The following is a 12,343-nucleotide window of genomic DNA, read 5'->3' on the forward strand; positions in this document are numbered from 1 at the left end:
AGAAAACATTTTTGAAAATAACAGGGTTTCATGTGACCGGTATATTGTGATGTCAGCCGTCTCTGAGTCATCCGTGAGCATGTGGCTAAGCTCTCTGAGCCTCTTGCGATGTCCTTGTAGTAGCCTTGCCGTGATTGGTGAGACTTTTGGATGGGGTAGTGCCTTGCGATGAACTGTCCCCTTCTGTCAGGTCCCATCCATCCATCCTGCATCGCTGGGGGCCACCGGACCAAAACTGACCATTGAGTCAACTGACAAGACAGCTCAGCATCCAGTTGTCCCAGAATAAGAATCACACTCAAGCACACACGCACACGCCAACACGCAAGCAAATGTGTGCACAGTCACACACACACACACAGGCACGCAAACATCCAGTCAGGCAGACACATAAATGCAATACACACAGACGCATGCATGCAAAAGAACATTGGCAGGCTGAGAGCAGGATCTAACCCCAAAACAGCCACAACAAAGCCCGAGCAGGACACAAATGTGCTCTGACATTGAGGTTGGTAATGCTTTGAGTTGTCTAAAATCTCAACAACTGACCCAGAAATGCTGGTGCACAGAGGAGGGTTTGGTGTGCCTGGGGGTCATGTGTGATGCAGTGTGGAAGAGAACTAAATTGACACATTTCTTGCCCCCTTCTTGAACCCTGGGGTGGTATTCTCACTTCATGCACAATGAGGGGAGACAGAATAATGTGGCTCCTTAAACTGGGGGTGCATAGTCTTTGATGTACAAAAGCATGTGAATTATGTGGAAATATGCATACAATAAGTGGTACAATATGGTGTGGGACTGAAGTCAAAGGCCAGCTTCGTTTCCTCTGAGAGGGAGCGAGGCTGCCGAGGTCAAACACAAAGGAAATCCAGCAACTGCAATATGTTTACAGCAGCAACCCTAAGGGCCTAACAACAATATTGCATGGATTTATTTTGAACTGAGGAAAATGCATGCAAAAACTTACACAACACGTTTTTCAAAACAATGTGAATTGCTTATATAAAAGTGTAATGGCCATTTCAAACGCTGTGCTTGAGTTGAAAATGAGACTCCCTAGCCTCTGCTGTCTGGAGGCTTGACTGCTGCCTCGAGGTTTAGAGCTGCAGCTGACAGAACTAGCATTTCAAACTGATAACGCCCCAAACTTCTCAGTCCCTTGGTTCAATGAATGATAGGAGAGATTCTGGAGGAGTGAAGTCAACCTCAAATGACCCCTCAGTGGCAGAAGGCAGAGGGACTCTGTGCCAGTGTGAAAATCATATTGAAAATAGGAAGGCAGGGCACTGAGAATCTCTGGTGCAATTCCCAATCACAAAGATACAACCCGACATTCCCCTCAGCCTCTCAATTTGTTTTAAATCGACTGTAAGCTAAGCGGGCTAAACACTGCATTGTTTAATACTCTTTAAGGTGCAAGAATAGAAAACGTACATTCTTCTTGTAAACAAAGACCTTGTAATCAATTTTCAAAAATCAAACACTGGGAATATCCATCATCACAAATGCATTCAAATTATAATCTGTTTGGCACATGAGGAACAACAACAAGCTAAAATACAATAATAAACATATACACTCTCGAGTGGTTTGCAGGAAACTGTCAATTTGTCAATTTTCGACGCTGGTAACATGGAGGGAGACCCAACATCGTTCACTTGCACGTAACCACCCACATTGCAACGATACCAAGCCGGATTGAGATCACCACAGTTTACTTTAACAGCGAACAGAGAAGTGTCAGAGGAGAGTCGTCTCTTTGAGCGGTGCGGTGCAGCGCTGGATGGTCCTGGTTGGATCGACAAAGCTTGCACAGAAAGCTCCGTACAGTTTGATATGCTGATGGGTGCCGTTTCAAGTTAGGCTCTTTTCCTCACCCGCACCGCAGTGCCAGAGATCAAGTGATGCCGTCAACGAGGTAATGACATGGCCGCCGCGGGCGACGGCCGGCAGCTTGATTCATACGTGGAGACAGAGATGAATGATTCATCGGCTGAGAGAGGGACACATGACAGTTATATGCCCCTCTCGCCTCTTATTCACCGACACACACACACACACACACACACACACACCTCTCCATAAATGCCTCGGAACACTTTATGTCTCGTAAGCTTAACATTACACAGCTGGCTGGTCCGGTTACCATCGCTCTTCATGGCGCCGTGACTTTTTACACTCTTCATCACGCTGTCCCTCTTTCCCTCTAGTTTTCCTTGACTCCCTGACCATTTCCTCTTCCCTTCCCATTATAACGCAATGCTAATCCTAAATATGGAAGCCGCTGTTGTAGGCTCAAATGAATGGCCCAATCATTCTGCATCAATTAGTCCATCAATCATTGCTGATTGGACGAGGGGGGGAGGGGGGTTCGTGGTCTGTGCCCTGCAGTGGCGGGAGGGAGACAGAGATGGCATTAGAGAGAGCCATCGTGCTGAAATGCAATTTTCATTACTGTGGGTAGAGCAGACTGCAGCCCACACGGCGACTTTGTCCTGGTAGTGTTAGTGGAATGCCCTCTAAATGACGTCATAGCTGTAATTATTGGGTGAAATGATCTGACAGCATGGGGGCACGGTACATCTCCTACATCATGATCAGTTTTCAACATAATGACGGATGTCTCCACTGAGATGTCAGTGCACTTGACATAACTGTATATATAGTAATATGTAGCTCACCAACCGCTACATAGATATAATAAATCATAGAATCAACTTTGTTGATACAAACAATAAATAGATTGGAGTTACACTGAGTTTTTCTGGCATTTTATACAGTCGGTATACTGGGCTACAATAATAAAAGGCATTATTATTATTATTTAAATGTCAGTGGCTCAAGCCGATGCGAGAGCGCACTCCCATATTTGGATGGCACTGAAAACAAAGGAAAACATGAAGAGGACAAATGCAAAACCCTGTGCTCCAGAAATGAGAGCGAGATAAACTACATACTTAAGAGAAAAAGAATACAAACGTCTTCATGCTGTGAGTTTACCTCATGAACAGTTCCTAACAGCAGGAGGAAGGATGCACATTTATATCAGGGCCGTCTCTAACGCACTTTAGAAAGCACATGGAGCACTACAGCACAAATACAAGGTGGACCTAGATCAGGGTGGAACTAACTGCCTGCTAAATATGAGGAGATAAGTGAATCCCACGGGGACCACGCTGACTGAGGAATCTCTGCATTCGATTTATCATTTTACATTATTTAGGCTACTCCACGGGGAAATACCGTATCTCTGTCATAAGTTATGCTAATAGCTGGTACTACCATCTGTGAACTAAGGACCATCAGTCAGGCATAGTGTGCAATCTATGAGTTATGAGAATAATACGTCATCTTCAAATGATTAATCATAGAGGGGCGTTCCGGGGCTTCCAGTGAGCCGATATGGTTGTGACGGGGACATAAGGCCATCACACAACACCATCCTATATCTCGACCTGTGCCCCTCCCCCTGCACAGAACACCATGGCCCTGTCCCTTCCAATCTGCTCAATAAACAAGCCTGGGGCAGGACGGAGGATAATGGTTCACCTGGAGGTGACAGGAAAAGAAAACAGAGCTCTTTGCATAACGAATGCAGATAAGAGATAAGCACGCCGAAGCACTTAGGAATCTTGATAAAGGATTATCCAAACACGTCCCAAACTGGATACATTTTCTTTTTTTCTTTAAAGCATGCTGGAGCACGGTTTTGGAGGAGACAGTACTGCGGTTATTGTCCTGCTGAATTTGCAATGCTGATTGTAGGAAGCCATGCTATTGATGTTGTGCTTCTGTGGTCAGAAAAATGGACTAAAAGCGGGCATTCTCACATTTCACCCAGAGACAGTATACTCCTTCTGTTAATGCCGTTAGTAATTCACAGGCCTTTGTGCACACATCACTTTGTCAGCAGAGCCACTTAGCATCGCCTCGTCGTGTCGTTTGCGAGTCTGCGTCCGATGCCGTCTTTAGTTGCAGAGGAGGATGAAAGACCCGTATGAGCACCGCCGTGGCCAGACACAATCACAGCGAGCATAATTAATCTCAGACATTTGAATGTGTCGGGTACTTGCTATGACTCACGCCACAGTTTAGGACACTTATGAGGGAGGGGAGCTGGGGGGCACATGGCACTTCAGCCGCCCTTGTTATGCAAGCAATGACAAAGGCTGGTGAGTTCAGCAAAGCGTGAGCAGCCTGTGGCCAAATTAGCCCGAGTCAGGACATACTGGACAACCGTGCACGTGTCCCGCTGCTTTGACCGGAGCACAACGAGAAGGCCCAACCTGAGAGGAAGGATTTGTTTGGGTGGTCTAGTTAAAGCCTAGTGCCAAATGGGCAACGGTTCGGGTTGGAATGCTCATCAGCCCATTCCCCCTGCTGGATGGAGACATCAGAGGCAAATGGAGCTGCCTCGCTCTGGCTACACGGGGCTTCACGGTATCATCACATGGCTCAGTGTGCGTGTGTCAATGGCGGTGTGAGAAGGTGACAAAAAGAGGGGGGGGGGGGGGGGGTTGAGATAGACAACATGATGTTTACATTAGGTCTACTCTCTTGGGACTGTGCCAGCATCCAGCCACGCTGTGACACACATCACACGAGCAACGTGCTACCGTTCGTAATTAGCCTCTATTCACAGAGGCCTCATTTAGCATGCTATTATCAGAGATCATTGTTATTTCCCTCTATGTACGTATGGAATCCCAGAGAGACCAACGTGTGTACCGTAGATAACAGTGCTATTTTGGTTAACCCCATTGTGTACATAATACTGGAGACATACAACCCACAGAGAATTCCCATCAGTGATTTCTAAGGATTTAATTGAGCATCGGGGCACGAAAATATTCTCATGACTTTTTCTGTCTCCTTTACTAATGCGAGGAATATAATTAAGTTTTTGGGTACCGGACAAATCTTTTCACTTATTTCCACCCTTTTCTCACTGCTCTGGCTGCAAGCCAACAACACTATTACTACAAAAAATAAAAGAGTGTGGTTGGTGGTAAACTAACTTTTCTTCCATACAGTAAAGACTTTGTCCAGCTTTCACATACTGGCGAGAGGGCCCACCTCCAGCACTAAACATGGCTCAGGTGTGTGAGGCCGACATGATGGACGATCCTGTCCCCTCTACAGAGACCTGAGAAGACAGCTGGTAGATAAGGCGGGCCCTATATGAGAGCACATCTCCTCTTCACATCCTCACCGCCACCAAGGCAGGAGGTCTTCACATGCCAAACCACAGATAGGGGAAGAGGGAGGGCCAGAGAGGGCGGGAACAGAGAGAACACTTTTTGCAGGTTTAGCAGCCACCGTCTAGTGATAAAGACACTGGAAGATAAAGACCCGCTTGGCCCTGTGCAGATAAAAGACAAAAAGCGTAGAGCTTTGTTTTGGGAGGAAAAGTAACATTTTCAGCTCGATAGATGGATAATGGTGATCTGTCTTTCTTTAGGGTGGCCGAAATAACAACCACAAGCTGCAAGATAATGCACACATAATGAAGTAACACAGACTTGTCGTGGTCATTTTTAAAAAGTGAGCCTTAGCATTTTGCAGTGAATTGACCTTGTATCTTGTGCCAGTAACTAGGCAGGAATAGCATCGCTGGAAGTCAATTAAGAATGAAAGGAGGATTTGCTCTCAAAAACAAGAATGGCACTCGCTACAATTAGAATTCCTCTGGAGTTAATAAGCACAGCTGCAGGTCACAATCAACCGAAATGTTTTCTCGCAAAGTATAACATTAAACGACACGTAAGATCTCACGTTCCAATGTTGACGGCCCCAAAATCGACTTCATTTTGCTGCTGCTGTGTTGAAGCGGGCCAATCTGTAACACCCTGACACCCATTACTAGTTGAAGGATGACCCGGATCAATCAACCAGGCTGCGTGCTCTAAGATTCCCAGAACTGTGAAAAGGTGATTTGCCAGCAAATAACAATAATGAAAACATAATAGCAGAGAAAATTGCCTCTTGTGTTTCTCTGTGCGTGGCAAATGAATACTGAAAGTCGACTGCCGCAGAGACAGATACCAATCAGGAGGACAGTATACCTGCTGTACAGGGATTGGCTTAGCTATGGAGAAGCGAAGCTGGTGACCTCTGATGTCAATCACAGAATCTTTTTTCCGACGGCTGTGCGCTGAGGGCCTCTCCATGTCGCTGATACAGATTGGGAGCCCGCAATGCTACGCAACAACGGCTGGAAAGCGTGCAATCTTAACAGCGGATCAGACGAGAAGAGGGCCACTCCAGGCTGCACGAGTAGAGGGGAAGACGATTTCAATAGGCTCCGTGTACACTCTGACGGATGCCATGTGCACTGACCAGTTACCGATGCTCCGTAATTGGTTGCTTCTGATGACTCATATTTCCTGCCAGGTGTTCACAGCACAAAAAACAGAAAGAAGTGCATCATTTTGTCCTATGAGCTGTCTTTTATTGAGCCAATTTCTGTAGTAGGCCTATGTTATTTGGAGGAACATGTAAGACATGTGAATGTCAACCATATCTTAATATGTTTTTGAGTTCCATGATTACAGAAATCTGAAAATACAGGAGGAATGCACAGGCACTGATGGAACATCTGGCCCAAGAGTACAAAAATGAGTGAAAGTCTTATTTGTTTTATCAGTTGCATAAAAGAAAGCTAAGATAAACTCCTAAAATAGTCATTCTGACCTCCGACACATTAGCTAGATTACATGAAACGTAATAATGTCCAACGTCCTGGTTGTGCAGCTGGTCAGGACACGGTGACAGATTCAAAGTGACGCCCAACACAAATGGATAAACAGACGGAGCGGAAGCAGTGACCTAATTTCATTGTCACACTATTCCAGCATATCATCAAAAAATTGACATTCCACGTGTAGCCGGGTGCATTTTCGCCCAACCTCCTCTGTGGTGAAGAATGATTATCTCAATCATGTCACTGTAAAAGTCAAATTTGAGGAAAGAAGAACAGTTGGATTGGGCGGTGGCATCCCACTGGAGTTTCCCACCCCATTATTCCCACACCACGGTGGGCTGCCTCATACTTCCTCCGTTGCTTTGATGATGATGCTCTTCGGCAGGCCGCTGAAGTAATGACCGTCTCTCAGTGTGGCACAGAGCGAGGCTGCGCTCTAATGTTTCGGCCTCACATCGGCCACATTTAACACGGACACTTGAAGCCAAATAGACACTTAACTCAGCGACGAACCCGCAGAAGAATACAGATGTGCCATATGCAATCTGATGAGTGCAACTTTAATTGCTTGAATGCCTTAGGAACCAGCAATGAGATGATAAAAAGAAAAAGGTGTTCACTCACCTCCCCCTCCTCCCAGAAGACTGGAGTTTGCTGAAAAGAGAGAAGAGAAATGGCTCAGTACACTTCAGAGAGTAAGCAAATATGGACCATTCTATCGAGTCAGCAACATTTGGGCATGAAAGTTTGGATTGTTTAACTGCACCTGTGTGCTTTTTCAAATATACAACTTTTTGATCTGAAACTCTTGTTTAATGACCGAATGTGTCATCATGCACTTATCTGATGAACAGAGGTACGACTGACAGCTTTCCCGAGAGTGACAACGCAACAGAATGATTCATGAAACCGTCAGTAGATTTCCACAGCACTGGTAGGTATAAGGTGTCAAGAGGAGCCTGAAACTTTTTTTTTTTTTGGTAGCACTTTCTCACTTAAACCTGTAATCACACGTTTGAAAAGCTGTACCTGGCAATACAAGATTTATCATTTTTACAGTTGCTTCCAACAACAGACACCCAAAGGTAACACGAATCTCATCCAATAATTTGTTTACCCCATCTCCAACAGAGAGAAGTGATCACTGCGTGTGTGCCACTGTTTTTCCTTGTTGGCAACAAACGTGCGACTCAGTCCGCAGCTGATTCCAATATACTCTACTTGGCAGATTTCTTGGTTGGAAACAGAGGTGATGCTCAATAAAACGACGTGGTTCATTAAAAGCAATTAACAGCGGCCTGAAGTTTGAGAACGTTTTTCCAGATTGCACTGTGGCTTTGTCGGGCTTTTTTCTTTGTAGGAACTTCACGCAAATCGTTGGACATAAGCCGAGAGCAGCTCTTCAGTGAAAGACTTGTGGTCCTCGAGAGTGAAGCTTCGTTCTCATGTGCGACATCCTCAGAGCAAAGCCTCGCTCACTGGTATTCTGTTGTCAGCTTTAAGACAGTTTAGTTTAAAAACACTCAGCATTGCGTCGCCCTGGGTTGTCAAAGCGAATCTACAACATTAAGTTGGTTCAAGAGAAGGTAACGTCAGCTATATTCCTGGAGATTGCATCATTAAAATCTGTCAGTTTGAGACATCCGTTGCACATGAGAGGAGAAAGATGTGAGGGGACTTACAGTACATCTGTTAATTTGGGTGTTACTGAAAGTAGGTAGCCTGTGCGTTTGAAGTGTAGTTCATCCAGCGGGCGTTGGAAGAAGCGTACGCTGCAACATGCCTTTAATGATCTTCAGATGCAGCTATAGCATTGGCTATCATCAGCAGTGAACACTACCCCATTAAAAGCTTATTATTTGTGGATAACACTTTGGCGCACAAGCAACAGATAATGAACAAGTGGTATAAGGGAGCGCTCTCAAGTGACAGCCGCACAGTCTTCTGGCTGTTGTTGTTTTTTTTAAATGTGTATGAAGGGAACTTCTGGAGTTCACTCATTTTCCACACCTTTCTGCGGCACCATTATGGCTTGGCATTGTTCTCATTTGAGCACCACACATACGAGTGGGCACAGGGACAAAGAAAGCTCTCCCACTGCAGAATTTGTTCCATCAAAGGGCTTTTGTTATGTGTGTGTGTGTGTGCATGTGTGTTTGTGTGTGTGTGTGTGCGCATACAGTATGAGCATAACATACACACACAAGAAACAGCAACTCAAACAGGGATGTACTAACAATCCATTGTCATGTTTACAATAGCACCTCTCCAGGTTTTTCGGTGAAAAAGACACTCGTGCTCTGCCAGCTTTAGTTTCGCTCTGGAATCTATCAACAACAACAGACACGCAACTCAAACATGCATCTCCATGAACAGAGCCGTTTCTCTTCATATTTCAAAAACATTGATAAGTGTAGTCAAAAACAAAAAGGGGAAAGGCATCATCAGCGGAGATACCTTTCATTTGAAGGTAAATGCTTAGAAACTTGCAGTATCACGTATATGTGTAGCTTCTGTTATGATGTGAATGTTGTAAGCGGGTTGTTTATTTTATTATCAGCACAAAAGAATAGTTCCAGTGGCAGTTCAAGGCAAGCTAATAGTCTGCTGGTCTTCAGCAAAGTCTATCATCATTGTCTAGTCTCCTGGGGAGCCTTCCTATTCCTGGAATATTAAAACACTGGGGTTTAATTACCTGGCATTATGGAAATGCATACCTGAGGGGGGCGCTTCATTTACTCCACACCTAATCAGAGATGAGGTTGCTGATCAGTCTGACATAACTCCTGTGTGTGTGTGTGGTGTGGTCGTGGTAGCAGTGAACGGGGTCGTCTGGGGGCTCGAGATGTTTGATGCTTTCTAACCACATGCGACTTGGTGTGATCACGGCAACAGCCCACTGGGAGATGAGGAGCGTTCGACAGCCATCTCATCTCTGCAGTGGGTTTGATAAATGTGGAAGTAGGGAGGTGTAAAAAAGAAGAAAAAAAATGCTGCTTTATGCCGTTTCATTTCCCCTCTCTGCATCCTCTCCTTTAACGATCAGAATGTCATGAAACGTGTTTTGGCAGTTTATCTTAAAGCACACTGTGCTGCTTAAGCACACAGAATATCTGTAACCTACAGAGGCAGTGAGCTCAGCCCACAGCGATGCATATCAAGGGAGACTTTAAAATCCCAAAATGGTTGAGGACTTGCTTTGACAATCCGTCTTCAAGCATGAGACAAATAAGAAACAGCTGGCAGAGGAGCCAACCTGCAGCAGCACACGGAGCGGCCCGACACTCTCGGCAGCAAAGGCTATTAGTGCCTCATTCAGTGCCACTTGCCAGGGAAGCGCTTCAATTATCCTGAGTGAAAATCAAAACAGAAATCCATATTCGGCCACATCCACCCCATAATGCATATTTTATAAAGTGTGTATTAATTATAAACTAGCTCTGCTTGCTGCTTGAGCCCGCCCTGGGCTCCGTCCGACTATCTTGTGGTGGATCAACACATTTCTGCCTGTAGGGAAGCAGTAAGAGAGCCAACAATTTGTATTATCAGAAGACCATTATCGGTTCCTTCTTCAGTGCGTACACGTGGAGCTGTCTCTTTGAATGTATGTTTAATGGGTTTTTGACTTTGCCGTCCTCTCTTCGATGTCCGCCGGCGCGTGCCCCCTTGAGAATTCCATGAATCAATTCATCAATTCATCCTTCAAGGACAGAACAGACCACATCTCCTGCGTTGCCTCACGCCTGTGTCTTGGCAATAAGGATGCACTTGAACACACCGCAAAGACTTTAGCCAACGGCCAGTTAGCACGTAAGGTTTGCGCCTGCGTGAGAGGAAATAAGTCTCCAGAGCAGCAGGTGGGGGTGTTCTGTGCAACCGAATGTAAAATGCCGTTCCAAAAGGGAAACCGAAAGACCAAGGACGTAAAGCTGTTGTAATCCATGCCTGTCACAAAGCAGCATGTGCGTCAGGGCCTTCAAACTACTTTAAGGATCCTATCAAGTTGGACAAATTACTGCAGTAATCTTTGAGCTTTTATATTTCAGAGGACCTGAATATTTACTGTAGAAATTAAGAAAAGATTTGTATCGGCTGAGTTAATGAGAAGAGAGAGTGAAACCAAAGTGGTAGGCTGGGACTTTCCGTTTGTCAGGAGTGCTGCTGTGAGTCGTCCCGGTAGCAACCACAACATGGGCCATAAATCTCAGTGGAAGGGCTCCCCAGACTGCCTGGAGATGGCAGGTCATTAGGAACTGCTGGTCCACGGCATTAGGCTTGCCCATCAAACATATGCCTAAACTGTCACTGTGGGAAGACCCACTTCCTGTCTGCCCTTTGAACTCCTAACCCCCGCAGCAGCCTCATTTATCCCCCGGCCAATGACAAGGCAGCGGAGCCGCTGTTCTGTATTTTGACGGCGAGAACTTATTGATAAGAGAACTCCAGCCGGAGAGCGCTGGCACAGTTTATGGATTGTGGCACTGCGTCAGGAAGCCGGCACAGACACAAACGCAGCGAGAAGGGGACGGTGAAGCCACCCTCTCGTCTCAGCGCGTCCATATATTTGCAGAGCGTTCATAAAAGCGGCTCATGCGAGTCCTGTGTATGCAGAGGGCAGTGGGGCATGGATCTGGGCTGTGCGTTCGGCGTCGTCAGCAGAGCCCGAGCTCATGCGGTGAGATGGGAAGGGCTGGTGCACAGCCACAGAAGCTCAAGGCAGTAAACAGATCCACCGTCTACCTTCTGGTCTCTGCCGCCCTAACTGAACCCTTTAAATACGCGCCATCATACCCACTTCCCCTTATCCTCTCGCACGCTTCTCAATAAGCTCAGAGGTTAATAGTGTACTCTGCCGTGACGCTGGGATAAAAAGGTGAGGTACAGAAACTAATAAAAAATATTTTATGGTTCAGGTTGCCTGCTCTGTTGTGGATAGATGAGTCCAAAGAAATCTTGGTGCAATTTTTCAAAGCAACCAGGACGGCCGCTGCAATACAATGCTCCCGGCCCATCTGTGTCTGCACAGTAATTATATCGGAGTCACATTAACCGTCTTCGGGACGATCTTTGCCATGTTCTATCGCAACAGCACGCTGCGTCATATCAGCAGATTTCAGTATCACTCACTGTCTTTTGAAGCGTGTCTTACCTGTCCACAAAGAAGCATTTCTCATTTTAGCAAATCCAAAAACACACAAACTGCCGCAAACTAGGTCCATAGAGCTGCCCTCATGAACGGGGAGTCACATCTTTTTGTTCTCCATTCTCCTGCTTTAATTAGGAATCACATTCACAGCTAATTTGACGGGCACAAATTAGCATCCACAACACAATGAACTGCAAATGGGAGGCCGGAAATAATGAAGAAAATAGTTCAGAGCCACAAAAAGACTATCATTTGTAGACTTGGTTGACACTTAGATGGTCATTAGACGTTCTTCTTCATCGTGTTCTGATGCTTAACATGTCAGCTGTGAATGGTGATGTTCAAAGAGTCAGTGGAGTGAATTATTTTTGAGTGGAACAATGTGCTGCTGCACACTTCTCCACTCCGCCAGCTTTCCTAACAAGCAGTGCTACTGAGCCTGTACATACACACACACACACAAAAGCATGCACTTACGTGCCACAACC

General features: G+C 45.8%; 1 protein-coding gene across 2 annotated transcripts in view; it reads right to left on the minus strand.

Moving 5' to 3' along the window:
* Positions 1-12,343, minus strand: part of macrod2 (mono-ADP ribosylhydrolase 2) — a 381,154-nt gene that overhangs the window by 263,845 nt on the left and 104,966 nt on the right. For both annotated transcript variants that reach the window (XM_079280386.1, XM_079280385.1), the window contains exon 4: positions 7,334-7,363. In XM_079280386.1, the coding sequence (XP_079136512.1) occupies positions 7,334-7,363 (30 nt within the window). The remainder of the gene's footprint in view (positions 1-7,333; positions 7,364-12,343) is intronic.

Source organism: Melanostigma gelatinosum (genome assembly GCF_949748355.1).
Source record: "Melanostigma gelatinosum genome assembly, chromosome: 12".
Classification (NCBI taxonomy): Eukaryota; Metazoa; Chordata; class Actinopteri; order Perciformes; family Zoarcidae; genus Melanostigma; species Melanostigma gelatinosum.